Below are 16,761 nucleotides of genomic sequence, written 5' to 3' on the forward strand. Positions count from 1 at the left end.
GGCCTTCTCTATATTGTATGAAGTATTCTTCAAGTTATTTCCTTTTTAATTTACCTCCTTTCCAGGTTAGACACAAGGTCAAGTGTGGATTTGAGTGTTTCTGTCAAACAAAATGGATTCAATCTTGGCATACCCAGGTTTTCTGTGTTGTTAACCACTTAGCCACTGCCACACTCTTGATAACTTAAAAACTATCTGATCAGGCTGAAATGTTGCATGGTAATCACTTATCAATGAACATCAGATTCATAATCAAATTTGAAAAATAAAGTAGAAATTTCGCCAAGATTTCGACCATGACCAAACTTGTCAAGGTCATTAAAGATGCAGAGCTTCACTGGCCAAACTTCATGAGCCAAGTATTGAGTCTTATGAACAGAATGGAAGTTATCGCCAAAAATGTGGTTTTCATCTTTTTATGACCTTGCAATGATGTCATTAGGTTGAAATCAGAAAGCAATGTGCTTGGATGGCAAGAACTGATGGAAATAGATATAAACAATTTACAGGGATGACTATGAGTACCAAAAGAAAACTTTGGCAGTTGGACAGGTCGGATGCAATGATATTAGGGACCATTTGTGAAAGAAAACAAATTGCCTTTTTTATAAAAAAACAAACAAAAACAAAAAACTGTATCTTATAGCTGTCAAGGGAAATAACTCTTGCAAATAATCATTGAAATTGCTCATATTACAATAGCACAATAGCATTAAGTACTAAAATGAACTTTTAAAAATCCTATTTAAAAACAATTCAATCAATCCACCTAAATGCATTTGGTTATTTTTAATAAAAAGTCAATCTTTTTCATCTTTTGGCATATTGAAAATAAAAAATGAATTACTTTGTGACTCTTTAAAATTTTAAAGAAATTTGGAAACATCTAAACTGTCAAATTTAAAATCATTTCTACTTTTTGAATTATTAGCAAATCCTCATGTATTAAAAGACTAAAAATTTTGGAACTTACTAATTAAAACAATATTTACAAAAATTAGTTACAGTTAATAAGAATTTATTTCAATTAATAATTTAATGACCATAATTAAATTTAACTTTCAAAATATTAAAAAGAAATTTGGTGAGACAAACACATTCCATATAGTTAAAAAAAATTAAATAAAAATAAAAAACTGCCGAGAAATACCGGGTACCTACAGCTTGTGTGTATATACAAGTTCCTTTCACAACTTGAAATGCTCTAAGGCGAGTTACTTATTTAATCTTCATAGCTTAAAACAAAATGGATAATCGGAAATATCCTCATGATAGCATGCTAGACTCCCCAGTAATACTTCAGTTGTAAATAAAATTTGATTAGGGCACCACATTCACCTTGATTTCCAAAGGACAGTAAAAAGAATCCATGGAAAGCCAACGTTTCTAGAGCTTTGTTGAAAAGAAAACGTGAAATTTTTACAACAGGCAGTAAATATGAATGACTAGAACATTTCACACACCTACACCACAAAATAATTTTCCCACCAACACAGATCTGAACAGAATCAGGCTCAGGAACCGACTGTCAAATGGTGAATCTATATAATTATAAAACCCTGGACCATCGGCCATTTTTGCTTGCTTGAATCTTGTCTTTGATGATTGGGTGATTCTATCTTTTAAAAAGGGTATGATAGATGAATATATATATATATATGAGCATGGCTCAGAGGTTAAAGAATGAGAGTACAGAGTTGCAGGTTTTGATTTCCATTCTAGCGAATGGCATCCGTCATATATAATTTTTTTAGCTTTGATCTCACTACTATATATTAGGTTCAATATAATAACCAAAAGAGAATTGTCTGTATAATAATAAATATGTAATCTGCATAAATTAAAATATCATATTTAAGCATATCTTATGATTGGGAAATGTTAGGCAGCCTGCAAGTTATGCCTAAAATGCTTTGTTTACATAACTGGTTGCTATTCACTTTGCTAGCCCAGATGTCTGTATACCATTGATAACTCCAAAAGAATATGTGCATAATTCATGATCATTTTGCGACCGCAGTGGTGCGTATGGTGGCGGTATGCAAATGCTGAGTCATGTGCGAAGTGACGTCATGGTAAGGAAAAAGAAAAAAACTATTAAAAGAATATGTGCATAGACAAATAATCATGTTCAAGAGGACAGAGAGGAGCATGATCACGTTTTATTCGGGAAAGTACCCGAAAATAAATGCTGTTGTTACAATGGGAAAAGGAAGTGGAGTTATTATTTGTCTTCTGTTCCTTGCAATGTACTCTGCTACAACATGTTGGGCCCTGAGTGTCTACATGTTAATGTGTGTATAAACGTGTGTGTAACGTTACAGAGATGATAAAAAAAAGATTATGGAGTTTACCAAACTATGATCTCTTTATGTGGCTGCTAATGTGTGTGCATGCAACCACTACACACACCGGAAAGCAAAAGGGCTGACCTAACCTTCCATCTACATACAGCACCTTGGTAGTCTCAAATGGTCACCCATCTGGTACTGCATAACTAGATATAGCTCGTCTTGCTGTTCTGGATGTTTAGTACAGCCAGTCTCCCTCTTTCCACCACAGAGACTAGACAAGTTATCAGAATTTAATCGTGTGGCAACCATTATCACTTGGGTTTGTGTTTGAATCATTTTTACATCTTCTAAACAAGGCTGGTATCCATTTGTACACGCGGGCAGTATGCTTTCTTACAGCACCTAGCATCCTGATAATTGTCACTCATCAAAGTATGACCAGGCTCAATGTTTCTCAACTTTAAGTGACGGGAACCAATATGTCAACTTTTATTTTTCCAAAACATTTTCTAATTATTAAGGCTAAAAACACTGAAGGAGCAGGATTAATGAGATAGTATTCATAATCATTCAACTATCAATCTATGAGATTATTGAAAATCTTCAGATATTAATTAAAACAAATCCAATCTAGAAAACAGTAATGATTCCTTTAATTATGTTTTTTTATTTGATGTTTTTTTTTAAAAGAAAATCTTCCACTGCTGGTAGTAATAATAAAATAAATACTTAATGATTTTATATTTCCAGTGAAACTAAAATCTATAGATCACCCCTCCCACAAGTGTTTTTATTTTGAGAAAATATATGCACATTTAACGTGTTTTTACGGTAATCAGGGAAAAAACATTAAAACTCTATAGTTAAATATTTAGAGATTTATCAAGAATCAGAATTGGTAATTATATCGGAATCGAGAAGAAAATTGGAATCGTCCCATCACTAATATCTACACATGCACATAGTTTTGTGGACGTCTACAAACATTCTTTTGTAAACTGTATCAAGTTAGTAAATTCATCGACCAGTCGTGTTATTCAACTGAGGTGGCACAGGATTTGACTCATAGAAATAATTGGGGAGTTGTTATTGAATTGGAAAAGGTCCAAACATAAATACTTAAGTGAAATACCAAGCATAGGGTGGGGGTCTTATGTTGTTTTCTTAATTTTGTATGTATTTAAGTAGAGAAAGTGAGACGGACTTGTAAATGAAAGTCCTTTATTTAACAAAACAAGCTGATAAACTAAGGGAACCGATCTGTTCAAGTATCCCATTGGAATTTATCTTTGTTGACTTTGATTTGAAGAGTCTGGCTGATAATTATTTTGTGAGCTGTGAAATCTGTCAAAGAGCAAAGATCTGGTTTGATGTGAGGTGGATGGGAGAAAAAGGGGAGGTAATTAAATAAAAGTATATGTAAACTACAGGATGAAAAATAAAGATTAGGAAAAAAAAAAGGAAAAAGGAAAACATTACATTTTAATCATGTGAAATGAGGAGTTAACAGAAGAAAAATAACTTATTATTTACTCTTAATTTTTGATAATTAACCTCAATTAAAAATATAATTTTTTATTTATATAATGTTAGATATGCGCATATCTATATATTAATAAAGTCGTTATCCTGTGAAACTTCCATCACCATAGGGAAGTAACGGAACACTTTCTATAAAAAACTGTTCCACAAAGCAATGAGCCAAGGTCTTCAAGCATGTTTCTACAAATTCTGCATTCAAATCATCCTTATTTAATATTTATTATATTTAATTCTCCGGTACTCTCTCAAATAAAGCTTTCAAAGAGCATGTAGTATTAACTTTCACTCTCTATTTTTTCTAATAGAACTGCCATCAGTGTAACAGCATGGAACATGTATGGGTGCGTGTGAGAAAATCAACTGTAGCCGAAGAATAGCTGGCTAGTAAAAAAATTAAAAGCAGCAGCCGTTAAAGCACATATGCAAATTAGCAAGTGTTCATGAGATTGTATTAAAAGTAAAGGAGAAAAAAATACACATGGTCGAGAGAGAAGCATGTTGTGTGCCGGGCAAAATGATCATGTGAAAGTTGGTGAGGAAGCACTGGCCGGGGCCGTTGCAAGGAAACAAAGGGAAAGACTTAAAAAGCACATATGTGTGCGAAAAGACTTTAGAAATATTATGAAATGCATTATTTTGGAGGAACCATGAATAAATGCATTTCATTTGTACTTAAGAAAATGCAGAGTCAGATTTTTGTTTCTTTCCTATTTTTGTTTATTTGTTCCTGTGATGTGACGCCAGTACCACTTTAAGCTAATTTTCTATTGTTTAAAAAGTACAGAAACACTGGCTAATCCAAAATAATTACAGAACGCATAAAAATATTAATGAATATTATCTCAGAAAAACAACTGTTTAGTACAACTATGGATTTCTGCGTTATTAAAATTTTTCATTTTCTTCATATTTGAAATTGAGACAAACACACTTCCTGTCATGGTCCTGATCGATTTTCTAACTAAAGACCTAACTATTTATTTGGAACTCATCTAGAGTAAGACAATTACTCCCATCTAAATTTTACACAAGAAATAAAAGTTTCCTTTTTAATTTATTTAAATATTTGATTTTTCATACTAAAATTTGTAAATTTACTTATAGTTCACATAGTGAAAAAGTTTCAGTAAACAAAAGAAAAACTTAATACACATCTTTGGCTGGTACTCTCTTTGAGATCTTCAAAACCTTCCTATAATGACGGTTAACAAGTTTAAGAAAATTAAAGATCCCCGATATATAATAAACTTGGAGGTAAATGATGCCACAAATAACATTTATCTGGAAAAATACTTTCCCCCCCAGACCTGGTACAAACAGTGTATATATATTTCAGGATGATTTCAAGCTAAATAAAAATTTGTGTATTTTGTTATTCAGCAACATGCTGTTGACTTTACCAGCAATATTGTGTTTAGCAGTAGAATACGAAGTTGCATTTGTGCATGTAATGTCTTCATTGCTTTTGTTTTTTTTACATGTGATTTCTGGTTGTCTTCAAGTCCAATGTAAACAAGTTCTTGATGAACCTCCCCCTTAAGTAATCCAATTTACAAAATTCTCACTACTTAGATTTACTACGCTATAATCATATTGACAAATGTATACTCATTAACCCTTATCTTTGAGTGGTCTCCGGGCCTTGATAAGTGGTGATTCCTATGTAAAAAAAAATTAATACGACCAAATTAATCTCAGATTTTTTTGTACAGGATTATTTCTTATCTAAAGCTTATGAGAACTTTTTTTTTCCTTTTAATATTTTATGATTGTTATTCCAGTGTTTCGGAAAAGAACATTCCCTTGTGTGTTTTAGACTATCATTTACAGTTTGCTGTACTATGGAAGAGATCTTTCTTTCTTGCTGCATAATGTAAACGAGTACTTGAGCTTGTAATATCTTGGAGATATGTTAGCGAACTACTTTTGGATTATGAAACCTACAAACTTGAAAGGATCCCCTACTTATGCAGATGGTTTTATAGACTTCATCTATATCATATTTCTTAGTGTGTCTGTTCATTCCACTTTTCTCAGAATCTACTAGGTTGATCTGGCTGAAATTTTGTACAAACTTTTGTTATGATTAGGTGCAGCAAACTAAGCATTATGGTATCCATTTGATGTACAGTTAAGGGTTAATGGGGATTTGTATTTAATGCAAAAATGAGCACAAATCTAACTATATTCAAACATCAATTTGATATGAAGCACCAATTCCAAGTCAACAGACTATAACCATTGCCCGTTTTTAAAATGCTAAAAAGTTTAGTATTATTAGTATTAATGCTTAATAATAATAGAAAATCAAGGATTTGAGCTCAGGAGAACTGATTTCATAGTGCATGACAATATATACTATAGAAATTACTTCACCCCTCATGTATAGGACCTTCGATTTTAATCCTACCAGCATTAAATTAAACACTGTCGTCTTAATATTGACCTTTAGCTGACTTGGAAAATATTTTGCTTTGGAAAACAATCCTTTATGTAAAGACAACATTCATGTAAAGAGATATTGAGATATGTCCTGTGCATTCACCAATGAAAATGCTATTTCAAGCTGAAGCATGACAGACAAAGCCTCTTATAAAGATGCTCGGATGTACAAAAAAAAAAAAAAAAAAAAAATGAACCAAAAATAGCATTCAAACCAATGAATCAATAAGTAAATATAAAGACTGACACTTTTCTTCAGAGTTTTAGATATTTAAACAGTTTTATTTTAAGCCTTTGCTTTTATTTAAATGGCATCAGACACAAACAACGTGTGCTAGAAATTAAACAATGATTTAAAGGGTTAGCAGTCTTAATCTCTGAGATCATTAGGACTGAAATGATCTGTCAACATTCGTTAAATCAAGGCTTCATTTTAAACATTTGATACATGATTTGTGTTAATTTTTTTTTTTACTACAGTTTTCACACATTCAAGGCAATTATTCTACATCATATGAAATCTTTATGCAATCTAAATAAAAATAATTTTGTTATAAAGCTAAAATAATTTTCTGATTTTCATAATCCTAAATAAACAGAACATTGGATGGCTTCAGTATATCAAAGCTAGTATACGACATATAAAGTTTTTTTTTTAATTGTTTTAACATAACCCTAAATTGTTCAGGACATGAGATTAATTTCAATATTTCATGATTTCTCTATTAATATTTTGAGAATAGATCCTGTATATACCATGTACTCATATTTAGAATAAATTATTTTCAATAGAAATTTTTAGAATAATTTGGAATACTAATTTTGATTCAATTGAAATTATATACAATATAAAGAGCATTATCAGTTATTTGTATTGTCATCGAAATCAGTAAAAATTATCCACTTTTCAATCAAATCGATTAATTGCTTGCTCTAGATGGGGACCTATCACAATACACCAGGATAAAGCTTCACATGCCTCCCTGCAGTAACTTAGTAGTCTAAATTACACTGTTGAGAACCTATTGTTAGTTTTATAAAATTATTTTTATATATGACTTAAAGTTTAAAATGCAAAAGTAAAGTATCATACTTCAATTGTGCTCTAAACAGAAACATTCATTTTGAACGCGCACCTGTCGCATCAGATATTGATTATATATGTATGGCCTTTCTGCTTTTGTGAGGATAATGGCTTGAATTAAAGTTTAAAAGACTCCCTGAACTCTCTTTATGGAAACCAATTTCGCATCGTCTTAAGTTGTCAATAAAAAGGAATTATTTTCTATGGATAAATGAGAACATTCTTTTGATATTGTGTTCCCCTCTAAAAAATTACAATCTGAACCGCAATCCAAAACATGTAAATATTAATTGCAGTCATTCTTCTTTCAAATTTTAGGGCATTTTTAAATTATATGCAATGCATTGAGCCGACAATTTTGGAGTGCAAAGGAAGAGCACTCCTGGGTTTGAATATCATCAAAAAGACATACACCAGAGATCCTTATAATTGCACAACCACAAGTAAGTTAAGAATTCAATTGTTTCCCCACATCACATTCGATTAAACGTCCATTTTACATGCTATTCTGTGTTGACAACATTTAGAAATTGACTTCCAAACAAAATCATCTATTTAGGTGGTTATCTCTTTCTCTCAAATCTATCCTTATAATTTCTTAACATGTTTTACTTAGGTAAGCCAACCGACTGTTACCTCAACTGTTTATATATATATATATATATATATATATATATAATATAAAGCTGTGTGTATGTGTGTCTGGTCACGAATAGGCTCCTATATGGTTGACTATTTTAAAAACTGATTACATATAATGATAGAAGATGTATCGAGACACAGGAATGGGTATGTTTGATTTGGCAGAACAGTGGTTCATTAAAATTGTGGGGTCTGCATTTGCGCCTGGTCCACAAAGTATGGAAATAAAAAATTTAAAAATAAAAAAACGTTTACAAGTGTTGTTTATATAGATGTACATAAGAATACTTTGATAAGTATGTTTTAACTTAAATAGGGATGGTATAATAAAATTGTGGGGTCTGCGTTCGTGCCTGGCCTCCATAGAATGGAAATAGGCACAAACTTTAATAAATGCATACACACACATATATATATATATTTAAATGCAAATATACATATATACAGATACACACATATCTGTAAACATACACATATGTACATACACCATGAATACACATACATACATATACAGACACACATGCATACAGATATACATACATACACATATACATACATATGTACACATACGCACATGCATATATACACATACACTTACCTACATATACATACACGTATGTAAATATGCACTCATACATACAGATATACATACACACCTACAAATACATACATATGCACATACGCACATACATATATACACACACATATATATACACACACACTTACCTACATATACATACATGTACGTAAATATGCACTCATGCACACATATATATGCATACATACACAAATACACATACACACGCCCATATACATACATGCACACATACACACATATACATACATATAAACATAAATATACACACATACACATAAACATACATACACCTATATATATATATATATATATATATATATATATATATATATATATACATACATAGATACATATAATAATGGCAGATCAATTACTACATGCTTCCAGCATTTCAGACCTACACGCGTCACAACTTTTCCATCGCAATAGGACCGTTTTTTTTTTTTTCTTATAGCCTGAGGGAGTATCTGTACCTGATGGTGTTACAGAGTTTGAGCTTTGTACGACAGCTAAATCTCTCTCTCGGTTCAAAATGTTGACATCCAGCAACAAGCAAGAGCAAGATAGCCAGCAACAAGTCAAATTGCAGACCAGCTTAATGCGGGTACTGGTCTCCCGCTTTGTTTTTTAACTCAGAGATTTGCTTCTCCTAGAGAGGTTGCCTTCACCACGGCTTACGGGAGCCCCCTCCACCCCGCATACACATGGAAATAAACACATGCGTACATAGACATACGCCAACATATGTGTGCATGCGCACAGACATACAAACGTAATCACGTAGAGGCACACATAAACGCATATACACACACACATGAAAAATACACACGAATAAATAGTCCAATAGTCATAAATAGTAAGTAAGTGATCAGCGATTGGACCATTTTTGTCCCTTTTCCTCCCTGTTTGGATTTTTTTTTTTTTAAATAAAGTTTGTTTCAAACTCATTCTTTCTGCAACACATGAAGATAAAATTAACAGACTCGCATATAATTTTCAAAACAAAACAACGTACGAATTGACAAGACAGTCCAACTGAAAGTTATTTAAAGACGCTTGCACTTTTTTTTTTTTTTAAAATAAAGTTTGTTTCAAACTCATTTTTTTGCAACACATGAAGATAAAATTAACAGACTCGCATATAATTTTCAAAACAAAACAACGTACGAATTGACAAGAATATATGACAAGAGTTTAAGCTAATATATATATATATATATATATATATATATATATATATATATATACATACATACACACACACTACTTCAAGAACTCTTTTCCATTCTTCTAACATGTACAGACCATCTAAGTCTCCTGTTCTGCACAAATCTTCCTATGCTGTCCAGATTTAATTTTCTTCTGAAGTCATAAAATCTAAGCATCTCTTTATGACTTATATTACACATTGATGATATCATTCTCATATCACTTCTCTCCATGCAACACATGTCCTCAATCCTCACTGGCCAGGTTTGAATTCCATAGATCATGATGTATAGAATTTACATACATATACATGCTTGATAAACTTAATGAACGCTCTGCTGGATAGTAATTGGCAAAAGTTTTTTTTAACTTACTTCACAAAATCTTAAAAAAACTTAACATTTCTGTGTTAAATTCATATATTTTGTCTGATTATGCATTTAAATGATTCTGTATTTGCAAAGTAAATGTTTGTCAGTTGGTGCCAACACCTCAAGATAACGGCATGTAATCTGTTAGACCTGTCTTTAAACACTTCATTTTGAATTCAAGCAATTTCTGTGCTTGAAAGATTACAAAGTTTATCAGGTTATCTTTATAATCACCAAACCAAACCAGACATACCAAACACTTTTCCTCCAAGAAGTTGGCTGTATTAGACACTGCTCATCATACAACTAGCTACACTGAAAAAAATCAAAGAAAACCTTAATCGTTTTAACTACAGAGGTGACCATATGAGTAAACATCCATTGTAGAAATAAGGAAACAGATTCTTTTCTGTCGTAAAAAATCTTTTTTAAAAAGAAAATTGATGCATTGGCATATTATCAATCAGTAATATCCATGCAATCAACCCAATGAAGCCATATTTGGTCTTTTGGATAAGATCAAGGTGCAATATATGTTCTGTCCTTGGTCAGTATTAAATAAATCCTTTTTGATAGAGGCAATTTTTATCTTTGTCCAAATTCAGAGTGCTTCTTTGTGGGAAGCTGAAGTTTCCCCACATTAAACCGATATTGTGTCTACCTGCCTTCGTGAGGAGTAAAGTAAATACAAACCCAGTGTCATGCAGAGGGTATAATGATGGAGCAATAGCCTCGAGCATCCAAAATATTCAAATTGTATCTCAGTACTAGGACTTGTATTTGAGCCTTTGGGACATACAACTAAAGAGCATTATCAGATCTTTGCATGCTACTAGATTAGCTTAAACTCTTGTCATATATTCCAGAATATTGAAAGAAAAAATACTTGAAAAATCAATGAATTCAATATGAATATGTGTGTAAAAAAAAAGTGAATATTTTCATTATTCAAAATGCCATTAAAATTATTCTTTTAAATTGTAAGTATTTTTAACAATTAATTTCTTACTTTGAAATTCAAAGGTAAAGTTAATATAAACACCTATACAGCTATAAAAGTTCAATGTGTGTGCATGTGTATATATTTCCCGACCAAAGTACTCTATCAATTTTCAGTCTACAGACTCGAGATTTGACATAAGATGTAATGAGATGTGGGAAAATCTTTTTAATCATGCTTTGGGCCAGAAATTTGGCTATCAAAGTTCAACAATTTTGGGTCTAAAGACTTGAAAATTTAGATGTAGGTTACTTGGCCATGGATCAAACTTTTTAATTTGATTTGAGCCCAAAACAAATGTTATGGGGTCAAAATTAAAAAAAAAATTGACCTCTGTCCAAATTACTTAGCAAATTTTTGGTTTAAACATTTGAAATTTTACACAAAATAAACATTTGAAATTTTACATAAAATAAACATTTGAAATTTTACATAAAATAAACATTTGAAATTTTACATAAAATAAAAAACATAGGTTTTGGCCAAAAATTTGGTTGCCAAAGGGCCAAAGATTTGACCTTTGCGGTCTCTAAAAAGATTTGACTTCTGTTCAAATTACTTAGCCAATTTGGAGTCTAAACATTTGAAATTTTGCATAAAGGGCATTCAGACATGCAGCAAGCTTTTTAATCAGTTTTTGGGCGAAAATTTGGCTGCTAAGAGATCAAAGTTGAAAGAGCTGACCGGCGCAGACTCTACCAAACTCTAATTTTGAGTCTAAACACTTGAAATTTTAGATGTAGGTTACCTGGACATGAGTCAAACTTTTTAATATATATATATATATATATATGCATACGGTAAAAAAAAAAAAACAATATCGAAGAAGTCAATATTGCCATTTGATCTTTTTACTCTTTTTTTAAATCTTTTTACTGTCTTTTGATTTCTTCGTTTGACTGTATTAAAAAAAAGATATTTAAGAATCAAAAAGTTATTTTTCATTAATTACCGTAAGCTGCACACCAACTGCAACTTAAACTTGATGACCACAATTGTTTTTTGTTGTTACTATGAATAGAACAATTTTACAATGTGTTTCTTTTATATATGTGCTTTACAAAGAGCCAAAGTCTTCATGACAAACTGTAGAATTGAAATATTAAAGATAAAAAGTGGAATAAAAGTAATATGCAAGAAAACAAAAAAACAAAAAAAAAAACTTCATTATATATAAGTGACCTTGTCTAAGGAATGGTCTTTACCAAACTCCTGTCAATTTTTGATCTACAAATATGAAACTTGATATATAGGGGTGTGGTGTGTAGAGTTTTTGACTACATACATGCATGACAGTCGGTAGGTAAAATGCACCGAGTGATGGGGTGGAGGTGTAAAAACTGATATCGCCAAAAGTGAATAGGTTAAGTCACTGACCGCCACAGCTGACTAGGGAACAGGTCAATATATATATATATATATATATATATATATATATATATATATATATATATATACACACACACAAGCAGGGAAGCACAAACCAGTCAGTCAAAAAGTAACAATAGCACGAACCCGCTGCTGAATCCGCCCCCTCCTGCTTCCCCTCTCCATTTACCACTTGGAAGCATGCACACAAGGCAAACAAAAAATAATTTTGGATTTTTCTAACAAACGAATTATGTTGCTAGTTTGTTTTTCTTGGCTGACGAGAAACTACTATCGTCAACATCACAGAAGACTTGGACCAAATTCGATTTGAACTTTAGTCAGCAAGGGGTCAAAATTGAAAATATCAGAACTTGGCAGGTGTAAGTTGACTAAAATCTTATTTGTATGCATGCACAAATATACATATCTGTAACAACGTTTTTGTATGCGTATTTAGGTTAGACAGTAATGAATAAAGCTGAAAAGCTACATATTTTGGTTTAGATAGTACCAGTGTCATTTTTAAAACTTTTTAAATCACTATATATTGGATAGAATATAATAAGAGAATTGGCTCTATAATAATATGAAATCTGCATAAATTAAAATATATTTAAGCATATTTTATGACGAAGCAATGCTGAGCAGTCTTCTAACATATTGAACTGAACTGAATTATATATTGATCTTAGAAATTATGAAAATGTACATGCAATTCATTACCATGGTTGAATAATTAAGTATTGATATATGACAATGATAATAAAATAAATATTTTTGTTGAACTGTATTTGCAATATGAAAGTTTACAAAAAAGTTTTTGTTTTTTTACAGGTCAGTCATTGACAACACCAACTGTAATTGTCAAAGACCATCATTCTACAAGAACGTCAATGGCTGCAAGCAATACAATTATTTCTTTGAGGCTCTTGATAATGATTCAAGCATTTTTACTGAATTCTTTTCTCTTGTTTTGCGAATATATTTTCCTTGAGTGATTCTCACAGGTGACAAAAACAAGTGATGCATGAATAACAAATACGAGTTAAAAAAAAAAAAAAAAAAAATGAAAGAAAGAGCAGGAAATTCCAGTAGAATATTTCTTTGGGCTTTTAGAATGACAGTAAAGAGATTTTTTTGCAAACATTAAAAGAGGCTTAGTTCTTATCTACTTAGAAAATTTGGAATATCTGGCATCATTTTTGGTTTTATTTATTCTAACAAGTTTCATTAGACGAGAAAATCACCCATAAAGATGGGAAATTAATTACTAACTGTACTAGGAAAGAAAAAAAATAACGGCACAAAATATAAAATAAAACAAAAGTTATAAAATCAATAGAAACACTAACACAAGAAACAATTTGGAATAGAGGCATTTGATAGTCCCTTTTAGAATTTCTAACAGAGCTGTAAAGATGGTAGCCTAAACGTTCAACTCTTTTCTAGCTGTGGTCAGCTAAAAAAAATCTTTCACTAGTAATAACTTCTGGCATGTTTTTACTTTTTTTTTTTAAACAAAAATTTTAAAATTTAGAAAAAAAAAACAAAAACCATCACTTAATACAGATAAAAATTTTGGGATTTTATTTTTCACCACTTAAAAAAAAAAAAATCTCTGAATTGAACTATTTTTACTGATTTCTGAGTCTGACTTCAGTCTTGATTTCTAAGATATCCAGAGTGAGACTATTTCGATTGTTTTAGCATTTTGACTGTTATACTCTCACACTATTTCCACCACTGGATTACCCCATAGGACAATGGCATGGAAATAAAGAAAACGTTTATCTAAGGGATAAAAACTACCTGGTGTAGTTCCTTGAGGACTTCAATACAAGATATCCCCACCATGGATAGCAGATCAAGAAGAGTCTATTCCTATAAGTTAAATCACAAGTCAGATTTTAAATTTACAGAAAGATTATCAAGTATAACAAACAACTGAAGACCTGATGGTATAGCAGTCAAGACATGACAATAATAACTAAACAGAGGATACCAGTCTTAATAATGCTTAATAAAAACATCTGGTAGTTTCTTGGTAAAAAAAAGTTTTATAAGTAAACAAATGTCGCAGCAATAGTAACAAAAATGGTGTTCTTGCATAGAAAAAAAAAATTAATTCTTGACCAAGGACAATAAATTTCTTCCCATTTTCAAATTAAAAGTGAAAATTGAAATTTGTTTATACGATTTAAAACAAGAAATGACTTAAATATAGTTTACCTTTTACTTTCAAAATATAAATGTCTGGGTTCCATATTTACTTACCTACAAAATAAGAGAAATTGTATTCAAACTTCGGTAATAAAAAAAATTAACAAAACAAAAACTTCAATTCATTTCTTAAAAGAAAATTCAAATCACAAAAGCAATTATGGTTTATGGACCTCAGCAGGAGAGGGAAACAAAAGGAACTGCTTTTTGGTCGATTTCTCTTTCACTGACTGATGACAGGAAAGATAGACATCCTAAATTCTCAATTTTAACATGGTTTTTAATGTACCTATTTACTATGCCTCCCCACGGGACAGAGTTAGACACCAGGGTCGTTTTTTAACGTGGAGAAAAGGTACAAAAATAAAAATTGTCTCAGTCGTGAAGGATTTCTCCTCCACCGAAAGAGAACAAGAAATAGAAGTGCAGCATCTGAAGAACAGATACTACACTTTGATCTTGTCCCGAAATGTAAGGAAAATCCTGTTCCCTACAAAAAGCGTTGTACACTACATTAAAAAATATTTATCCCCTTTACCAAAAAATAACAACTATTAAAATGTAAAATAATTACCCCTTGTTTATTAAAAGGGATTGTTTAAATAGTTTATTAAAAAGTTTTGTAAATAAAACAAAATGAAACGCACTCTACAATAAAAAATTAATCTTGCTGCCGAAAAACTGAACACGTTTTTTTATGTTTGTTTACAGAATACCATTTGTGTACAAAGGTGAAGGTCAACCAGTGTTGACAAAAATCTGTTCTTGTTTTCTTCTGCTTGGGTCCTTAAACCTTAACTGATCCATTTTTTCAAAATAATTACTGCTTAGTAAAAATCCTTTTACAAACTTTATCTTGCAACATTCGTTTTTTTTTTTTTTAATTTCAAGGATAACCAACAAATATCTAAAATCTACATCATATTTAAAACACTTAAAAGCACAAAAAATATCTATAAAATATTTTTTTTACAAATCTGAAAGATTCTAGATTTTCTTTTTATTCCAGTATGTGAAGTTACATCTGTAGAAACTTGCTCTTGCCAAAATTGTTTCTCATTTCTTTTATCAAAGCCATCAAGGACAATTTTTTTTTACTTTTATTAAAAAAAATTGTCCCTGATGAACTTGAACCACAAATCTTATAATTAAGAGTCGAACGTGTTGTTCTATTTTTCTCTTATAAAATTTTCAATGAATTATATAAATTCATACTTCATTAAAATGATTTGGAATTGACAAGTCAGTTACTGTGCTACAATCAGTCAACACATTTAGCTTTTAAATGATGGTCATTCAAGTTTAACTGGGGACAATTGTATTTACAGTTTATTGCAATAATTTGTAAAAGATAAGAGAAATTTATGACGTTCCTGAATTTTTGAAATGTGGATTGGTTATTTGCACTATTTCGATTAATCGGACAACTGTTCTCATCTTGAGTGTGATTTTCACAACATTCCGTGGTGCAGTGGTTAGAGTAAAAAAAAAAAAATCTATTGTAAAAAGAATATTCTAATGGGTGAAGGTTCAATCCTCAGTGTGGGTGACCAAAAAATACAATTGCAAATTACTTAGGACCTCTATCCTGTCATGGCTGACGGAACAAGAGCATGCTACCCCCTTGAAGTAAAAGGGTTTTACTCAAAATTCTGTCCAAATTCCAGAGTTCAACAGAAACATTTCCAAGTTCGACAAGATACACCTTAAGAAGGTCAGAGGTTACATCGACTGAAATGTTGTGAAAATCATACAGTAGTCCGATTAATCCAAATACGAAGAGAAATTTAGATTAGGATAGAAAAATTTCTGTGGCACAATCGATTAACACAGTTGAATGTTATCAAATTTCAGACTAGAGGATTCAATGAAATGCAGCAATAAATCTATACTAGTGGGATCCGTGTACCGATATTGGGAATTGAGGAAGCTAAAAATTGTAATCTCTCAAAAATAAACTGACTGGATTGGACTTGATTTTCAAAGAA

The 16,761-nt window shown here is 31.1% G+C and overlaps 2 protein-coding genes across 2 annotated transcripts in view; one reads left to right on the top strand and one right to left on the bottom strand.

Annotated features, from left to right (window-relative positions):
* LOC145293198 (uncharacterized) overlaps window positions 1-14,942 on the top strand; it is a 30,869-nt gene extending 15,927 nt beyond the window's left edge. The window contains exons 2-3 of the mRNA XM_080139698.1: window positions 7,681-7,805; window positions 13,388-14,942. Of these exons, the coding sequence (XP_079995824.1) occupies window positions 7,681-7,805; window positions 13,388-13,551 (289 nt within the window). The 3' untranslated portion in view covers window positions 13,552-14,942. The remainder of the gene's footprint in view (window positions 1-7,680; window positions 7,806-13,387) is intronic.
* The window catches only part of LOC145293196 (uncharacterized), a 421,398-nt gene that overhangs the window by 92,461 nt on the left and 312,176 nt on the right, over window positions 1-16,761 (bottom strand). The window lies entirely within an intron of this gene.

This window comes from Euprymna scolopes, chromosome 14 (assembly GCF_053919585.1).
Source record: "Euprymna scolopes isolate OS-2025 chromosome 14, ASM5391958v1, whole genome shotgun sequence".
Lineage (NCBI taxonomy): Eukaryota > Metazoa > Mollusca > Cephalopoda > Sepiida > Sepiolidae > Euprymna > Euprymna scolopes.